At 37.8% G+C, this 21059-nt stretch overlaps 1 protein-coding gene across 6 annotated transcripts in view; it reads left to right on the top strand.

The window, feature by feature from the left end:
- The window catches only part of LOC123879574 (translational regulator orb2-like), a 66791-nt gene that overhangs the window by 32267 nt on the left and 13465 nt on the right, over positions 1-21059 (top strand). Inside the window, exons 1-2 of one of the 6 annotated variants that reach the window (XM_045927361.1) lie at positions 1968-1986; positions 5831-5926. The exons of 4 other annotated variants lie outside the window; for them this stretch is intronic. In XM_045927361.1, coding sequence (XP_045783317.1) covers positions 5887-5926 — 40 coding nt within the window. In that variant the 5' untranslated portion in view covers positions 1968-1986; positions 5831-5886. Of the gene's footprint in view, positions 1-1967; positions 1987-5777; positions 5927-21059 lie in introns of those variants that run through there. One more of the 6 variants, XM_045927360.1, reaches the window with a different exon arrangement.

Genomic DNA, 21059 nt, shown 5'->3' with positions numbered 1-21059 from the left:
TAATGCTCGCGACTTCGCCTGCATTGAAACTGGTATTTCTAAATCCCGTGGGAACTCTTTGATTTTCCGGGATAAAAAGCCGCCTATGTGTTAATTTAGGGTTTAATATATCTCTATTCTGAATTTCAGCCAAATACGTTCAGTAGTTTTTGCGTGAAAGAGTAACAAATATACACACATGCATACACACAAACTTTCACTGTGATTCAAGTGTGATAGTGTGAGTGTACGTCAATCGCAATTCGAATTCAATAATTTTAATACATAATTCAAATTTAACAATTTTTCTAATAAACTTAAACTGTACGTTCTAAAACATATTTTTATTTATTTCTATACATAATAGTTATTCATTTATCGTGCAAAATATTGGAAAAAATACCCGAGTACGAAACCCTCGATGCGCGAGTTTGACTCGCACTTGGCCGGTTATTTTTTAACCCTTTGGGAACTCTAAGATTTTCCAGGATAAAAACAACATGTTATATCCGTCCCGGGATGAAAGCTATCAATTTTGTACCAAATTGATGATGTCCGCGACTTCATCCATGTGGATTTAATTTTTTTTTATCCCTTGGAAACTCTTTGATTTCCCGGGACAAAAAGTAGGTAGGTGGGTACGAAATTTCGTCAAAATCAGTTAAACGGATGGTCCAAAAAAGCTAACAGACAGACATACAAGCACACTATGTCCCAGTCCCAGCGTTAATAAATCAGGTTTTTATAGAAGAGATTTATTACTCAGCTTCGCCTAGTTCCCTGAAATATACGAAAAGTACAAAACAAACAGAACCTAAAGCAAAACAACCCATCATCGCTTGACATTTTCAGCTTGGCTTGCAACATGCGTGAAAAGTTTAAAAATACCTAGAGACACTACTATTAGTAAACCTCGTGATCACCGAGATTCCTGTAACACCACCCATTTAAATAGAACCCTAGTTAATTAAACTCTCAAACTAATAACCACCTTCCTAATTTATCCGAATCATTCTTCAGGAACAACCGAGACAAATTAAATAGAACTTAAATACTCAAAACCTTACATACTAAAAGGTGGGCTACTTAAGTCGGTTGGTTTGTCATCAATTTATTACTAACAGAAACTAGAGTTGTCAGTACTAAAACGCGCGCGGATAGAGCGCATGCGTCAAGTTTAAATTCGGAATAAAAAACAAAATTAGATTTAGATACCATAGACGCTCAGTTCTATTTTTATGGAAAAAAAATATAGTGCGTTCGTTCCGAAATTAAAAGTGCAGTGAACTTGTGTTTGAATTTGGATGTGGAAAAAATTAGGAGTTTAATTTTTTTTAATATTTTAATATTGGTACACAATTTTTTTTAAATTTAACATTAATATCTAAGAAGCCTTCTATTTAATAGTATACCTTTTAATTTTAAATATAATTAAATAATACAGATTAAAACAATTAATGCTACAATACACAATGAGCACTGAATATTTTCAATTTTCATTTTCAATTTTTTTTTAATTCATAGCCCACAATTTTTTTTTAATTCGTTGCAGGCAAAGGTCGCTCATAAAAGTTATTTAATTGTTAAATACAGATATTTTTCTCGATATTCATTCGTTTTTATGCGCTTTATTATCTTTGCGTTCAGAAACGTAGCCAGACGACTTTACATGTAGAGAACGTAATCTATTAGCCATTGTTATGCATTTGTTTTCTGCGTCTATTTTAGTTCGACGTACATAACTAAACTCTAGATATAACTAGTCTAGTACTTTAGATGACTTCTATTGGCGCAGAGAATCAGAAATGTCAAAGGTTCGAAGTTCGTTTCCTTGTCAAAAAAAAATCTAACCCTATAAAAGACTTCGGAATTCTGTTCTGTAGGTCCGTGCTTCGATTCCAGGCGTGCTACTGGGCATTAGTCTCCTATCAGAATGAGAACTCTAGATATAACTAGTCTAGTACTTTAGATGACTTCTATTGGCGCAGAGAATCAGAAATGTCAAAGGTTCGAAGTTCGCTTCCTTGTCAAAAAAAAAATCTAACCCTATAAAAGACTTCGGAATTCTGTTCTGTAGGTCCGTGCTTCGATTCCAGGCGCGCTACTGGGAAATAGTTTCCTATCAGAATGAGAAGGCTTAAGGCCGTAGTCCAGCACGCTGACCAAGTGCATGGCAGACTTCACACACCTTTGAAAAGTCGAGAACAATAAGTAGAATAACTCTCAGGCATGCAGATTTTTTCACGATGTCTTCCTTCACCATTAAAGCAACATAATTCGCAAAAGTTAGAAAGAATTACATGCCCGGGATGCCCTTGTCCCCACGAATAAAAGACCGCCGTTTTTTAACCCCCGACCCAAAAAGATGTGTGTTATAAGTTTGACGTGTGTATCTGTGTGTCTGTCTGTGGCATCGTAGCTCTATACTAATGAACCGATTTTAATTTAGTTTTTTTTTTTTGTTGTTTGAAAGGTGGCTTGATCGAGAGTGTTCTTAGCTATAATCCAAGGAAATCGGTTCAGCCGTTTGAAAGTTATCAACTCTTTTCTAGTTATTGTAACCTTCACTTGTCGGCGGTGTTATAAATTTTTAATTTACACTTGCTTATTCAGCTATGCAAGCTATGCAATCTCACCTGGTGTTAAGTGATGATGCAGTCTAAGATGAAAGCGGGCTAACCTGAATAGGGGTGTGCCAGTTTTCATTAAACACATACTCCTTTGGTTTCTACACGGCATCGTACCGGAACGCTAAATCGCTTGGTGGCACGGCATTGCCGGTAGGGTGATAACTAGCCACGGCCGAAGCCTTCCAGACCAATCGTCACCATGACGTACACCAGCCATCACCGTCTATGTTAACATTCAAAGGTCAAACCATTTATGCACACACAGTCACATGGACTTCATTGTATTAGTGAATTGTGTTTTTGTGTGTTTTTTGTGTTTTTTGCGTATCTTTTTCCGGCGACCTTAGCTAGTTACCTCGATTACTATGTCAAGGTGTAGATTGTTTCATAATATTTAGGTATCGTTAGAATTAAGAAGATGCCATTTTTTGATGACCTCTGGTGCAGTATAGTGTGAATTAAGCCTCGCAATAGCTCAACGGTTGAGGAGCGGACTGAATTCCGAAAGGTCGGCGGTTCAAACCCCACCCGTTGCACTATTGTCGTACCCACTCCTAGCTTAAAATGACTAATATTCTTTAAAAAAAAAAAAATACCTTTACCCTGGCGCCCGTGGTAAGCACTGTGATCTTATTAGTGGGAGGTCCCGGGTTCGATTCTTGGAATTTTATAATTTCTAAATTACTGGTCTGTTAGGAGGTTTCGGCCGTGGCTAGTCACCACCCTACCGGTAGAGCCGAGCCGCCCAACGATTTAGCGTTCCGGTACGATGCCGTGTAGAAACTAAAGGAGTACCTATGGCAGAAAACTGCCATACTTCTTCCAGGTTAGCCTGCTTCCTTCTTAAACTGCATCATCACTTACCAGGTGAGATCGCAGTCAAGGGCTACTTGTATCTGAATATAAAAACCGGCCAAGTGCGAGTCAGACTCGCGCACTGAGGGTTCCGTACTCGGGTATTTTTTCAAACATTTTGCACGATAAATTGAAAACTATTATGCATAAAAATAAATAAAAATCTGTTTTAGAATGTACAGGTATAAAGCGCTTTCATATGATACCCCTGTCAATACGCAATGTTTAAAGATAAGCATTTCCTATGTACATAGCTTAATTTATCTTAACTTTGTAACTACAATTTTGGTACATGAAAAATAAATATAATATATTTATATATATATACTTAATATAATGTTTGAAGACTTTGGGACTTTGGTCTTGAATCACTGAGGAATTTCGAACGTCATTAGCAATTAGGACCTGTTAATAATTACTCAATGCATTAAAACGTTCGACATTATTACATTAAGACATACCTACATACCTACATTTCGTAGTAGAACAAAAATCATAATATGCATTCGGTGTCAAGGTTCGTCCGTCCGTGTGAAGAAATTATACGTGATTGAGTTTTCATTATTGTTTGTACTTTGTAGATACACATACACACATATACACATACATACATACATATACGTAGCTACGGACATAGTCTACACTAGCTGTGCCCGCGACTTCGTTCGCGTGGAATAGTGACCGCGCTTTATACAGCCACGGACGCTCGGGCGCGAGGCGTGTAGTACGTACTCTGTACGTTAAAAATGTTCGCCGTGATTCTTTAAATTGACATAACTTTTTTATTTATGAACCGATTGACATGAAATAAACACTAAATGTTAAGTGAAGCTTACTACAATATATTAGTGAAAACCGTATCTAAATCGAATAAGCCGTTTCTGATATTAGCGTGCACAAATACACAGACAAACAGACAAATAGAGAAAAAAAAAATATTAATTACAATTTCGGGTTCGGCATCGATATAATAACAACCCCTGCTACTTTTTTTATATATTTCCATTGTACAGACACCACTTTTCTACAATTTTATTATATGTATAGATTTTGACGGCCAGCCAGGTGCAGAGGTAGGTACCGGTGTGGTCTTACAGTAGAAGGCCCCGGGTTCGATTCCCGCCGGGCATTTGAAATTTTATGATTACTAAATTTTTTTTCTAAATAAATTCCAGTCAATATCAGACTTGCCTTTACAAAATTTTCAAAAATCCATTAAAAGTATGCTCCTGGCAAAAGCAATACAATCGAAGATTATGTAAATGATAACAAGTGTAAATTAAAAATTTGTAACACCCCCGATAAGTGAAGGTTATAGTAACTAGAAAAGAGCTGATAACTTTCAAACGGCTGAACCAATTTTCTTGGATTATAGCTAAGAACACTCGCGATTAAGCCACCTTTCAAACAAAAAAAAAACTAAATTAAGATCGGTTCATTAGTTTAGGAGCTACGATGTCACAGACAGATACACAGATACACACGTTAAACTTATAACACCCCTCTTTTTGGGTCGGGGGTTAAAAAAGCATGGATTTGACTCGCTCCAGCAATGCACGGCTATAATTGCTTGTATAGTATGGAATATTATTGTAAATTGAACAATTGAAATGAGCAACCGCCGAGTTTCATGCTGGTTCTTCTCGGTAGAACGGCATTCCGAACCAGTGGTTTATTTTGACGATTCAAAAGCACTTATAAAAGTTTATTTGAATGAAAATCTATTCTATTCTATTCTATTCTATTCTAAATTTCTGGTCTGGTCTGGTGGGAGTCTTACTTCCCTACTGGTAAAGCCATGCCGCCCACCGATTTAGCGTTCGGGTACGATGCTGTGTGGAAACCAAAGGAGTATGGGTTTAATGAAAACTGGTACATCCAGGTTAGCCCGCTTCCATCTTAGACTGGATCATCACTTGCCACCAGGTGAGATTGCAGTCATGGACTAACTTGTATCTGAATAACAAAAACTGGCTGTGTTGTGCCCGCAATTTCGTCCGGTTAAAGATTTTTAAAGTTCCGTACCTCAAAAGTAAAAAAGGAACCCTTATAGGATATCACGTAGTTTGTCGTATCTGTCAAGAAACCTATAGGGTACTTCCCGTTGATCTATAATCATGAAATTTGGCAGGTAGGTAAGTCTTATAACACGAGTAAAAGGAAAATTCAAGGGCAAAAAATCTTTTGAAAAAAGCAGCCGCCGAGTTTCTTGCTGGTTTTGCTTGGTTGGACAGGCATTACGAACCAGTGGTAGATGCATTTGACTATTCAAAAGTACTTGTAAAAGTTGAATTAATATTTTTTTTTAATTTTTTGAAAACCCTAAGTTTTTCCATTCCAAATACAATAAAAATTGATTTGTTTAGTGTTATGTGTACCAAATGTGTTGAGTGTTTGTGTGTGACATAACACCTGTGCAACCATGATGAGTGATCACTTAGTAGCGAATATGACTTATTACGGTAAGTTTGATTTGACTAGCTAACCAGGCCCGGCTTTGCTCGGGCGCTTATACGATCAATAAAGGGTCTGTCTGTCTGTCCCCTTTCTCAGAAAGGTGTGGAAGTATCCAGTTAAAATTAATATGTCCAATACTGAGGTACTGAGGAATGTCTCTTGGAAAAAAAAAAACCGTTTATATGCTCTATGTATGTAGTATAGGGGTATTTCCCGTTGATGTAGAGTCGTCTTCATGAAAGGCAAGAAGCAAGCCCTCACAGTACACACACACGTAAAGGAACAAGTGCGAGTCAGACTCGCGCACTGAGGGTTCCGTACTCGGGTATTTTTTCCGACATTAAAGTCCATTCCGAAAGTCAAAAATAAAAATTATGCATAAAAATAAATAAAAATCTGTTTTAGAATATACAGGCAAAGCTCTTTCATATGATACCCCACTTGATACAGTTATCTTACTTACCGTACCACACGTACCTACAACGTAACCACAAATTCATGGTTTTCGGATTTTTCCCTTTACTTGTGCTATAAGACCTACCTACCTGCAAAATTCATGATTCTAGGTCAACGGGAAGCACCCTATAGGTTTTCTTGACAGACACGATAGACGGACAGATGGACGGACAGACAGACAGACAACAATGTGTTCAACTCGCACTTGGCCGATTATTATTTTAAGTACCTACGACCGATTTACTTAGTACATTGTTGGTAACTAAAAATAAGTCTTAAATAATAGTCGGCTGACCGAATTCAGGTCATCTAGGGCTGATCTGACCCACTTATACCGGTCGCCATGGCAACGGCGGCCATGTTGCGGTAACCATGGCAACGCGCATGCGCTCAACAGCCTGTGCTTTAAGGCGTGGTGATAAGAAATGATAACAATAGGTTGTGAGATGAGTGGATGACATTTTTTATTGATGACTAGCTTATGACCGCGACTTCGTCCGCGTGAATTACTTTCAAACCCCTATTTTACCCCCTTTAGGGTTTGATTTTTAAGGTTCCGTACCTCAAAAGGAAAAACGGAACCCTTATAGGATCACTTTGTTATCTGTATGTCTGTCTGTCCGTCCGTCCGTCCGTCGTGTTTGTCAAGAAAACCTATAGGATATTTCCCGTTGACCTAGAATCATGAAATTTGGCAGGTAGGTAGGTCTTTTAGCACAAGCGGGCGGACGGACGGACGGACGGACAGATAGACAAACAGACAGACAACAAAGTGATCCTATAAGAGTGCCGTTTTTCCTTTTGAGGTACGGAACACTAATAAAGCTACATTAGGGTACCTGCGTCAAATGTACAGTAACATTTGACGCCACCCAGTGACGTCGGAAGCCTCAACGCGTCAAAAGTTTCCTAACTGTTGTAACTGGTGTTGAGCCCTAACGAAGCGTAGGTATAGTCTATTTAACCGGATATAGAAATTAGGTAATTGACTAGTAGGGGAACTATTTGATGTCTTTTTCCGGTTACTATCATTGAAATAAAGCTGTGTATCCATGAAGCTAAAGACAAGTGTCCACAAGCAATAGAACTTGCAAAGTCAGCTGTTATTGTCATGACAGTGTCAATTTCTATCAATTAGTTAGAAAAACCATGTGCGAGTCGTGCCTCGCTCTTTTAGAGTTCCGTACATTATGTTTTAGACATAACTTACAAACTACTTTATGAATCGCTGTTTTCTGCATTTGTTTTTAATTAGTATAATACATGTATTAAGTACCAAAATTTCATATAAGTACCTAATGGCTGAAAACGGCAAGCGGCGCAAGTATGCCTCTCTTATTGAGAGTTACATTTTTGTTCCGTTTGCCGTGGAGACCCTGGGCCCCTGGGGCCATGGAGTCTTAGTGCAAAAAAAAAATACGAGACATTTCACCGCGTTTAATAGCCTCATCGGGTGACAGAAGGGCTGGCTCATTTTTTGCGCAACGGATCAGCCTGGCTATCCAACGCGGAAATGCAGCCAGTATTTTTGGCACCATTCCATGCGTGATTTGTGTAGTAATTAGATAGGGCTAGCTTTAAGTTTTATTGTAATATTTTATAATAAAAAAAATTAAATTTAAAAAAAAAAGTACCTAACTAGTTTAGTTTTTCAGATTAATTTTTGTTGTCAAAGCGGCAGCACATTCTGTCATAAGTTTAACTCTCTACCTATTACTATTTATGAGATACAGCCCGCTGACAGACAGACGACGGACGGACGGACATTGGGGGCTTAGTAGGAAGGTCCCACTTGCACCTATCTGGTACGGAACCCTAAAATCTATCATTTAAAAGTAAATAGGTAGATAAATTCAAGGCAATAAGCATCAAACAGTATGGAAAATAAGCTATTTAAGAACGATGAAGTTCTCCGTCTCCTTGATTGTCGTATGACCTAGATCTAGGCTCAATATTGTATCTACTTAGGCTAGATTTTTCTTGCACGATTGAAGTTTAAAATTTTATAATTTCTGGTCTGGTCTGGTTGGAAGCTTTGGCCGTGGCTAGTTACCACCCTACTGGCGAAGCCGTACCGCTAAGCGATTTAGCGTTTCGGTACGATGCCGTGTAGAAACCAAAGGGGTATATGTCTGCCATACCCCTTCCAGGTTAGCCCGCTTCCATCTTAGACTGCATCATCACTTACCACCAGGTGAGATTGCAGTCAAGGGCTAACTTGTATCTGAATAATGTGAACAAGTGAAGGTTACAGTAACTAGAAAAGAGCTGATAACTTTCAAACGGCTGAACCGATTTTCTTGGATTATAGCTAAGAACACTCTCGATCAAGCCACCTTTCAAACAAAAAAAAACTAAATTAAAATCGGTTCATTAGTTTAGGAGCTGCGATGCCACAGACAGATACACAGATACACACGTCAAACTTATAACACCCTTCTTTTTGGGTCGGGGGTTAAAAAACATTGGCCATATGACCTTCTCATTCTAAAAGGAGACTGGTACTCAGTAGTGGGCCGGCAAGGGGTTGATAATAATGATTTATGAATGGTCACCAGTTGATTTAGACCAGTCGAGTGGTATAGCCGCGGCCGAAGCCCCCCATCAATTTCACCGTACTCCAGTGAGAGGTGCAATTCAAAATGATATGCACAGATGAACATTCGGGCAATGCCTAAGCATCAAACAGAAAATAAGGCAATAATGATGGAATCTAGTCTAGATTTTCCTTATACACTAAAGACTAGACAAACAGAAAATGAGACGTTAATTGAAAGATTTTAAGGTAGCTGTAATTCTTATGATTTGAAAAGAGCAACTGCCGAGTTTCTTGCCGGCTCTTCTCAATAGAAACTTCTTTCCGAACCGGTGGTAGAGTCACAGACGTAGCTTAGAGACAATGACACACGGACGGACAGCGGATGCTTAGTAATAGGGTTTTGTTGGCACCGTTCGGGTACGGAACGGAACGGAAAAGAGCAACTGCCGAGTTTCTTGCCGACTCTTCTCAGTAGAAATTTCTTTCCGAAACGGTGGCAGAATCACAGATGACACACGGACAGACAGCGGATGCTAGTAATAGGGTTTCCTTGGCACCGTTCGAGTACGGAACCCTAATAAGCGTCAAACAGTTGGAAAATAAGCCAATAATGATGGAACTACGTCAGTTAAGATAGTCATTGTTCACGGTTATCCGTAACCGGTACAAGGCGACGCCTGTTACACACTGTGATTGTTGTGTGGCCTAGATCCAGAACTGTTGCACCTAGGCATCATTTAGTCTAGATTTTCCTTATCTCTACAGACTAAAGACTGAAACAAACAGAAAACGAGACATTAATTGCAAGATTCTAAGGTAGCTGTAATTCTTATGATTTGAAAAGAGCAACTGTCAAGTTTCTTGTGGCTCTTCTCAGTAGAAACTTCTTTCCGAACCGGTGGCACAGTCACAGACGTAGCTTAGAGACAATGACACACGGACGGACAGCGGATGCTTAGTAATAGGGTTTTGTTGGCACCGTTCGGGTACGGAACGGAACGGAAAAGAGCAACTGCCGAGTTTCTTGCCGGCTCTCCTCAGTAGAAACCTCCTTTCCGAACCGGTGGCAGAGTCACAGATGACACACGGACAGACGGTGGATGCTTAGTAATAGGGTTTCCTTGGCACCGTTCGAGTACGGAACCCTAATAAGCGTCAAACAGTTGGAAAATAAGCCAATAATGATGGAACTACGTCAGTTAAGATAGTTATTGTTCACGGTTATCCGTAACCGGTACAAGGCGACGCCTGTTACACACTGTGATTGTTGTGTGGCCTAGATCCAGGACTATTATCTAGTCTAGATTTTCCTTATCTCTACAGACTAAAGACTGAAACGAACAGAAAACGAGACGTTAATTGCAAGATTTTAAGGTAGCTGTAATTCTTATGATTTGAAAAGAGCAACTGTCAAGTTTCTTGTGGCTCTCCTCAGTAGAAATTTCTTTCCGAACCGGTGGCAGAGTCACAGATGACACACGGACGGACAGTGGATGCTAGTAATAGAGTTTCGTTGGCACCGTTTGTGTACGGAACTCGAATATAAATTTCATGATTCTAGATCAAAGGGAAGTACCCTATAGGTTTTCTTGACAGACGGACAGACAGACAGACAACAAAGTGATCCTATAAGGGTTCCGTTTTGCCTTTTGAGGTACGGAACCCTACGGAACCCTGCGCATGCGTGCTGCGCAGCCACCACGTGGGGGGTTCAACGACACTGTAACAGTTTCGTCACGGGGCTATATGGGGCGATGCCATAAAAGTTGCACCATTGCGTCCCCAAAACTCTGCTTACTCTATATACGTTACGTTTTACGTAACAACGCGAAGCTGAAGTGGCAATGGGCAGGGCACTTTTATTTTTATTCAGATACAAGTTCGCCCTTGACTGCAATCGCACCTGGTGGTAAGTGATGATGCAGTGTAAGATAGAAGCGGGCTAACCTGGAAGGAGTGGAGCTACTCTACATAGTTCGAAAAACCATAGACGCAGCGTTAGAAGACCTCCACCAGGTGGATAGACGGCATCAGACGTGTTACAGGGAGCCGAGAAATAAAAAAAAAACGGCGTAAATATATATCAAAATCTATTATGATAAATATAAATAGGATAAATCAAAAACTATTATGCATAAAAATAAATAAAAATCTATTTTAGAATGTATACCCCACTTAGTATAGTTATCTTACTTTGAAAATTTAAACACATTTTAATTTTTTTTAAATGATGTAATAATGAGTTTGATTTATATTCGAGTTTGATTTTATCTTTGTTGTTATTCTTGTTTTTTTTGTTTTTGTGTGTGATTCTGTATAAGAGCTGAATAAACCTTTATTTATTTATTTATTTATTTATTTAACCACAAATTCGCGGTTTTCAGATTTATTCCTGTGCTTGTGTTATAAGACCTATCTACCTGCCAAACATGATGCTAGGTCAACGGGAAGTACCCTATAGGTTTCTTGACAGACACGACGGACGTACGGACAGACAGACAGACAGATAGACAACGAAGTGATCCTATAAGGTTCCGTTTTTCCTTTTGAGGTACGGAACCCTAAAAAAGTTGAAAACTTAAACCCGCCTACGATCGTCTTAAACGCTGAAATATTATAGTAAAATTGTTTTTCTGTCGCTTGGTATATTTTAATGTTGTCGTACATTAATATGATGAACTCAGAATTTTCTCCTCTTTCATTTGATATCCCGCTCGATACAATAGCAAAAGAAACTACTTGGGAACCTCTACTTATTTTGATGTAACATCCATTTGGTAAATTTTTTCCTTTAAAATATAGCCTATGACCACCCGGGCCAAAACGATGAATCGATTGACACCTCATTCATCAAAATCGGCTCAGTAGTTTAAGCGCTACGGTGGAACACACATAAATACATACATACATAGACTGGTAAAATCATAACCCTTCCTTTTGGCTTTGCCGTAGTCGGGTAAAAATGTGTCCTAAACTTTATTTTTAAAAATGGTTAAGAGTTTTCTCTGGCGATGATTTTCCTTTTTGCTAAAGCACTGCCCATAAAGACGTCTTGACGACTTGGGATCTAGAATCTAGACAGTTTCTAGACTTGGCTATCACGTAGTGTCAACGTGAAGGCTAGACGATTTCTAGTTTTATGTACTTTACAGTTTACTTACCCTTACTTATTTAGCTTACCCGTCCCGGTTTTGCTCGGACTTTATACCCGACTGTGGAAAAGCCAAAAGGAAAGGTTATGATTTTAGCAGTCTATGTGTGTATGTTTGTCTCCAGATTCTGTGTGTTCCACCGTAGCGCCTAAATTACTGGGCCGATTTTGATGAATGAGGTGTCAATTGATTCGTTATAAAGGTCCGGGTGACATAGGTTACATTTTATACGATGTTGCAGTCTAAGAAAGAAAGAAATAAAATGCATTTATTTGTTGAGGAAGATGGAAGCGGGCTAACCTGGAGGGGTTATGTCAGTTTTACCTAACCCATACTCCTTTGGTTTCTATACGGCATCGTACCGGAACGCTAAATCGCTTGGCGGCACGGTAGGGAGGTAACTAGCCACGACCGAAGCCCACCAGACCAGACCACTGATTTAGAAATTATTAAATTCCAAACCTCTGCCGGAAATCGAATCCGGGACCTCCTAATAATTGCAAGCAATACATATTATGATCATGTCCGTAGTAGTAGGAATCTTGATCGTTTAGTTTTAAACTATATACCTAGGACTAAGTATTTTGTAAAAAATTGTGTCATGTTGAGTATTGAAATATTCAACAAGATCCCTAATAGCTTCAAATTGTTGCCTTTGAATAGATTTAGGACTGAGCTATTTAAATGGCTTAACATGCACAATTTTTATGAACTTAAAGAATTTTTTGACATAAAATAGATAGATATGGACTTTGAGTGATTTTAACCATTGATGTTTCATGCACGAAATTTGCACGCCATACGCATGGTGATACCAATATGAATTTGTAAGACCTATATAAACCGCATTTAAGCAAATAAAATAATTTGATTTGATTTGATTTGAAAGACCACAGCGCTTACCACTGTGCCAGGGAGGTCGTCGAAACATATATAGACAGTGAGGTATGTAACAAAACTAGATGAACCGCTATTCTGCAGGAAGTTACTCGTTAGCTGAACCTACCTACTCTATCATCAGCTGAGCACAGTTTATGTGCTTACCTATTATTTATATGTACTTATATAACATATACAAAGAATCAAAGGCAAAAGGCAAATCTGTATAGTGCGACATGCAACACCCGCCCTCCCACTGTTAAATATGCAGGAAAAGCCAGCCACCAAGCAAGCCCCAAGTACGCAAATCCACCAGAACACACTCGAGTTTCGCTCCGACATCGGAGTATCCTCAGGAGATGTAGACCTTACAATGCACATTTTTCATGCAGCATGTGACATGCACCACCTGCCCTCCCACTGCTGAGCATGCAGGAAAAGCCAGCCACCAAGCAAGCCCCAAGTACGCAAATCCACCAGAACACACTCGAGTTTCGCTCCGACATCGGAGTATCCTCAGGCGATGTAGACCTTACAAAGCACATTTTTCATGCACCATGTGACATGCACCACCCGCCCTCCCGCTGCTAAGCATGCAGGAAAAGCCAGCCACCAAGCAAGCACCAAGTACCCACGCAAATCCACCAGAACACACTCGAGTTTCGCTCCGACATCGGAGTATCCTCAGGCGATGTAGACCTTACAAAGCACATTTTTTTTTAATTTATAGAGTAGCGCTTGGCTGCAATCAGACCTGCTAGCAAGTGATGATGCAGCCTAAGATGGAGCGCGCTTGCCTAGAAGTTGCCTATTCACTCTTGCCTTGAAGGTACCCATATTAAAAGTGGAAGGGAAAACTGATGCCGGAAGGGCGCTCCATATCCTAATGGAAGCGAGAATTGCAAAGTAATTGTGCATTGTAAGAACTCTACATCTCCAAATTATTACTTGGGCTATAGCAAAGGATGATTCTTTGTATATTATGGACTTCCAAAAAGTAACGCCTGCTTCTATTACTTATATGTATCGTTTTTAGGGTTCCGTACCTCAAAAGGAAAAACGGAACCCTTATAGGATCACTTTCTGTCTGTCTGTCTGTCCGACGTGTCTGTCATGAAAACCTATAGGGTACTTCCCGTTGACCTAGAATCATGAAATTTGGTAGGTAGCACAAGTAAAGCAATAAATCCGAAAACCGTGAATTTTTAGTTATATCATTAAAAAAAAAATTAAAATATGTTTAAATTTTCAAAGTAAGATAACTATACCAAGTGGGGTATCATATGAAAGGGCTTTAATTCCAACTCTCCATCGCTCGCTGAGTGACTGAACTTTCTTATGAGGCCCATAGTTACTAGGTAAGGTAACGTGTGGTTATTGATTTTCTCAACGTGTGACCTACTGACGCGTTATAGCTCTGACGTAGGCGTAACTTATGCCTTTAGAGCTACTCCGCACAGCGAATAAAAATCGCGCGTTTTTTATTCTCGCGAATTTTATTCGCGCGATTTATTTACCGCGTACGGAATTTCAAAACGGTGAGCGCCATACAACTCATATACTGCACCAAATATTCGCGCGAATCACAGATTTTTTTCCGCGCGATTTTTTTAATTTTTTGTTTGGTGAATCTATTTTATATAAATAAAAATAAAATGACAAAAAAGCATGTATTTGACAATGCTGCAATTGCTTGTATAGTATAGTATGGCATATTATTTTTAATTGTAAAACCACTTGCAAAGAGCAACCGCCGTGTTTCTTGCTAGTTCTTCTCGGTAGGAACGGCATTCCGAAACAGTGGTAGATTATTTTGACGATGACCAAAACCTACGATATTTTTAACTCCCGACCCAAAAAGAGGGGTGTTATAAGTTTGACATGTGTATCTGTGTATCTGTCTGTGGCATCGTAGCTCCTAAACTAATGAACTGATTTTAATTTAGTATTTTTTGTTTGAAAGGTGGCTTGATCGAGAGTGTTCTTTAGCTATAATCCAAGAAAATCAGTTCAGCCGTTTGAAAGTTATCAGCTCTTTTCTAGTTACTGTAACCTTCACTTGTCGGGGGTGTTATGTAATCTGGAAAACCACAGGCATAGATATATTAGTTTCTTTCATGGACTTTGGTTGCTTAATATTCAAATGAAATTGGAACTACGATTGTATGGAGTAAGTGACGGAGAGAGCCCTGTTAACGAGTATTATAACTAACGATATTTTATTACGACTTAAAATAATAGTATATTCAGTGCAGCGAAAACAAGTGTAAATTAAAAATTTATAACACCCCCGACAAGTGGAGGTTATAGTAACTAGAAAAGAGCTGATAACTTTCAAACGGCTGAACCGATTTTAATGGATTATAGCTAAGAACACTCTCGATCGAGCCACCTTTCAAACAAAAAAAAACTAAATTAAAATCGGTTCATTAGTTTAGGAGCTACGATGCCACAGACAGACACACAGATACACAGATATACACGTCAAACTTATAACACTCCTCTTTTTGGGTCGGGAGTTAATCAATACAAACATTGATTTACATGAAAAACTATTTAGTAATAGTTGGCAGGTCACAGGTGTAGACCTTCTGGTATAGCCTAAAACCATATTAAAATGGTCCCTAAAATGTTCTATTATTTCTGCACTTATAGCTCTTTTTAAATTGGTATTGTTTGTATGCCAATATTGTTTGAGCTTGTGACTTTTATATCATGCGACATTTTTTTATCCCTACCTACCTACGATCGAATAGTAAATCACAAAGTTGCATGGAAGCCATTGACTTCGCATTTTTGGCGCCCACAAATAGTTTAATGGTTTGTTACATCGCTTTATCCTAATCCTAATAATATTATAAAATAAATCTGAAGTGTGTATGTTTGGATGTTTGTTACTCAATCACGCAAAAACCACTAGACGGATTCGGCTGAAATTTAGAATGGAGATAGATTATACCCTCGATTAACACATAGGCTACTTTTTATCACGGAAAATCAAAGAGTTCCCGCGGGATTTTGAAAAACGTAAATCCACGTGGACGAAGTCGCGGGCATCAGCTAGTCTAATAACAATTAGCGACCCGCCCCGGCTTCGAACGGGTAGCTTATTACAATTTTCGTAGGGATCTCTAATGTTTTGAAAATAAAATATAGCTCATGTCACACAGGAATAACGTAGCTTTCTGTACGTGAAAGAATTTTCAAAATCGGTTCAGTAGTTACAGAGATTACCCCTTACAAACAAACTTACACATTTTACCTTTTCATAATATTAGTATTGTAAAATTTTGCCTTTTGATAGATTAACTGCGGAGTTTCTTGTCCTAGAACAGCTTATATAATAGGTGGTAAAGTCATTGTTTGACGTGTCACCTAGGGTTAGGTTGGCACCTACGATATGTCGTACTAGTACAGACGATATGTCGTATGTCATAAATACTTTATTTAGATAAATAGTTATCAATTCAATCAAATTCAGCCTTGCAATGGCTTTGGCATTTCTGTTTATTTACACTATTTATATTATACAACCTTCAATATCGTTAAATACACCTATCATACAATGAAATGAACAAATAAGAATACAATGGAACAGGTGTTACATTTATTTTTTATCAACCCCCGACCCAAAAGTATCTGTGTATCTGTCTGTGGCATCGTAGCTCCTAAACTAATGAACCGATTTTGATTTAGTTTATTTTGTTTGAAAGGTGGCTTGATCGAGAGTGTTCTTAGCTATAATCCAAGAAAATCGCTTCAGCCGTTTGAATGTTATCAGCTCTTTTCTAGTTACTGTAACCTTCACTTGTCGGGGGTATTATCAATTTTAAATTACACTTGTGTTTATTCATAGCGTCCCACCGAGCGTACCGAGCGTACATGCGTTTATGCATAAAAATTAAAAATTAATAAATATTGTTTTAGAATGTACAGATAAAGCCCTTTCATATGATACCCCAATTTGTATAGTTATCTTACTTTCAAAATTGAAAATATTAATTGTATTATTATATTTGCTCATGAACATTTGAATTTTTTTAATGATGTAACCGCTTCACGGTTTCCGGATTTTTTCCTTTACTTGTGCTATAAGACCTATCTACCTGCCAAATCTCATGATTGTAGGTCAACGGGAAGTAACCTATAGGTTTTCTTGACAGACACGACAAACAGACAAATAGATAGACAGATAACAAAGTGATCTCTTAAGGGTTCCGTTTTTCCTTTTGAGGTACGGAACGCTAAAAAAAAACGCCAGCAATCGCATGTTTAGCGTACTTGTATTAGTAGAGATCAGTGTCAAATAACTGGGTTCGAATACCGGGTAGGGCCAAACCGTTACTGGCGTTTTCTGTCAAAAAATTCTCAGTAGTAGCCCGGGGAGCAGGTAAAGCCATCAGCTGTCCTGCGCCTGATCCCTCTCCGATTGTGTCGGTTTGCCGAGCCATCCCATCGAACTATGATGTGAGGAAAAAGAGCATGCATTATTATTTTCACAGATTAACCACTAACTAAACGTAATATAAACCTCTTATATGATAAATCTAATTTAATTAATTTGGTACAAACCAAAATACCTATATCCTCTTTCAAGAATAAGTACGTATAATTAAAAAAAACCGGCCAAGTGCGAGTCGGACTCGCACACCGAGAGTTCGGAACTCGGGTATTTTTTCGACATTTTGCACGATAAATCAAAAACTATCATACATAAAAATAAATAAAAATCTGTTTTAGAATGTACAGGTAAAGTCCTTTCATATGATACCCCACTTGGTATAGTTATCTTATTTTGAAAATTAAAACACATTTCAATTTTTTTTAATGATGTAACCGCAAATTCGCGGTTTTTGATTTATTCCTGTACTTGTGTTATAAGACCTACCTACCTACCAAATTTCATGATTCTAGGTCAACGGGAAGTACCCGACAGATAGACAGACAGACAGACAACAAAGTGATCCTATAAGGGTTCCGTTTTCCTTTTGAGGTGCGGAACCCCAAAAATGATGAACTTTCAAATAAATTCTCATCCCCTAATGAACCCACTACACTCAAAAACAATACACTCCTTTTTTTGGACAGTCGGGTAAATGGGGCGCAAGGTCCATGACCTTACCTATAAAGGTCATAGACCTTTGCGTGGCCTTCTGGATTGATATCCAGAAGGCTACGCATCTATATACATACTAGCTGAACCACCCCGGATTTGTTCAAGTGGAATTTCCAAAAAATTCTAAAGCAATTGCTCTGTGTTAATATTTTTACCGACTTCCGAAACGGAGGAGGTTCTCAATAATTCGTCACGTATTTTTTTATAACAAGGTAACTATTGTTTTTTTAATTTATAATCTGTAGCCATTCTGTAGCTCTATGGCAAACTATTAAAATCTCATCAGGACCACTGATGAGTCCAAAACGAGTCCTCAACGAAACCGAAACGACGAAAGAAAATTAAAAAAAAAAATCTAGTACACCGTTGATACAAAACTAACTTAAGATATTCAAGAAGAAATTATTAAGCTGATCTCTATCAATCTATATTTCGTTCTATATTTTTCTTTAACATTTTCGTCATGTTCGTCGCGTATTTAATGTACCAAAAAAAAAAAAACAGTAGAATTGCTGTTTTTTTAATACTCTGTAGTTCAACGGCAAACTCAGGCAATTATTAAAACTCATTAGCCAACAAGCTCATTTGACACTGATTGGTTCTACATTGCTGCTTCACTAAGTGATATGAAAATAATTTTTCGTAGGAAACCTTCAATGGATTTAAAATAATGTCATATGAGCTCGATCATTATATCGTTCAGCTCGGCTATCATTCAGTGTTGGCCACTAAGTTAGCGAATCACCCCGGAGGTAAATGAGTCAAAGTCAAAGTCAAAATCATTTATTCAAAGTAGGTACAAATTGTACTCCTTTTGATGGTCGAAATTGTTAAATTTGTACGATATAGTGATAATTAATCACATAACTTAAAACTAAAGCTACGAGGGTTCCAAAGTCCAAAACGAGTCCTCCTAGTCCTAAAGTTTCGTATATCAACTCTGGACTTACGGACGTAAATATACATAAAACTATCCGCGTCCATTTTTAAAATAGACAGACAATAGCTATTTTCGTGGACACGTTTAGTTGTATAGTATCCGTTTGTTACTTGGACGTTAGCCGCGTAAACATTGATTTATAATTAATTTTTTAAAGCTTTAGATTTAGTTGCAAGCTCGAAACTTCGAACAGTTGTTGTCGGGACTTGCGGAAAGGTTTTTAACACAGAACCATGCACATACAACGCAATGGCATGACGAACAATTTTTTAAATCTACATAGATAAAAATATATATACAAACTTTTTTCATAAACTTTTTTATATAATAGGCTGGGTACTATGATGAATTAAAAAAAAAAAAAAAAAAACAAAATTGAAAAAATTATTAAAATTTCGAACACGCGTGTCAATTTTTTTCATTCCTGAGGTCTGGTGACGCAGGACGCTTGTGTGTGCAATAAAAGATTTTTTTTGAAAGAAAAAAAGAGTTTGTGATTTTAATCAATTATTTTCAATAATTGTGATAATATGTCGGTGCATACTATTCCATTGATTACATCTTTCATCCGAGGTCCGAGGTTCCCGTATAGAAAAAGTGAGTACCTAATTCTAATAAAATAATTTATTTTCATCTTAAAATAAATAATATTGCATCGCTTCGCTTGAAATACGACAGTTTCCTATTGAAAAATGTTTTTCATTTTAGAGAAAATTTTATTTCTTATCTCCACAAATATTTTTTTTAAGTTAGGCAAGGTCTAAGCTATTATTTTCATATCGTAAAAAATAAAGATTAGGAGCATATGATATGAAATTTTTATCAAAATCGGTATAGCAGAATTGTTGAAAAATATTAAACTTTTAAGCCAACCCAAGGTAGTTTCTAACCAATGTAATGTACATTGTACATAAAGACATACTTGCTTACAATGCAACAAGAGCACCGCTATACTTGAAACTTGTACCATACTTGCATATAAACATTCAAGATTCATATTTTTATTGGTTTTCTTTGAAGATAAAAACAGTAAAATGAATCAAGTGAATTTTTTTTCTGGATGTCCTATTTTGATAATAATTCAAAATAATAGGTACGATTATTCTCTCATATCCAAAAATTAATTGCATTGTCTATAAATCTGTCAACAAGTTACTTAGCAAGGTTGTAATTTAGATATAATATGATATATTATATTTATAGTATAATATTGTATAAAATTTCAGTGGGTACCTATACATACTATACAACAATATCAAAGATCAATATCAAATAATTTCCCTACATTTTAGAGTCGCTGAAAGAAAATTCAAAATTCAAAACTCAAAATATTTTTGTTCAATTTAAGTTTTACAAATTTCGAATCATCAAATGCATCTACCACTGGTTTGAAATGAGTATCTTACTGAGAAGAACCAGCAAGAAACTCGGTGGTTGCTCTTTTCAAGGATTTGAATTACATACAATATTATTCCATGTGCAAAAATAAGTAGTCTTTTCACTCATAAAGCCTTAATAGCTCAACGGTTATAGGAGCGGACTGAAATCCGAAAGGTCGGCGGTTCAAACCTCACCCATTGCACTATTGTCGTACCCACTCCTGGCACAAGCTTTACCTACTCTTAGTTGGAGGGGAAAGGGGAGTGTTAGGGCTAATATTCTTTTTATAAAAAAAAAAACTGTTTGTGTTAAAGACTCGCGTCGTGGACGCTCACGCATCCCGCGTGGCGCAAGTGTGACCGTAGCTTTAATCGAATTAAAATTGTATCAAGGCTGAATTGAATAACATACTTTAACTTGACCAAACTCAGATCAAGGTTCGTCAACAATACAGTTTGCGTTAACGTAAGGTCATATTTAGCGACTTTTTGTCGTGTCGCCTAACGCATACTTGCGACAAAAAAAAACTGATTAATTAGTGTGATTCGGACTTGGACATAAAGGGTTCTGTACAAGATAAACACTGTGTAGTATGTACGTATAGTACGCGACAGGTCGACTTGGCAATCGGAGTATGAGGTGGCGAGAGTTCCCGCTCACCTGCGTTATCCCGTAC

This window comes from Maniola jurtina, chromosome 28 (assembly GCF_905333055.1).
Source record: "Maniola jurtina chromosome 28, ilManJurt1.1, whole genome shotgun sequence".
Taxonomy (NCBI): Eukaryota; Metazoa; Arthropoda; class Insecta; order Lepidoptera; family Nymphalidae; genus Maniola; species Maniola jurtina.
The sequence above is the reverse complement of the archived record's forward strand: the minus strand, read 5'-3'. Positions and strand labels throughout refer to the sequence as shown.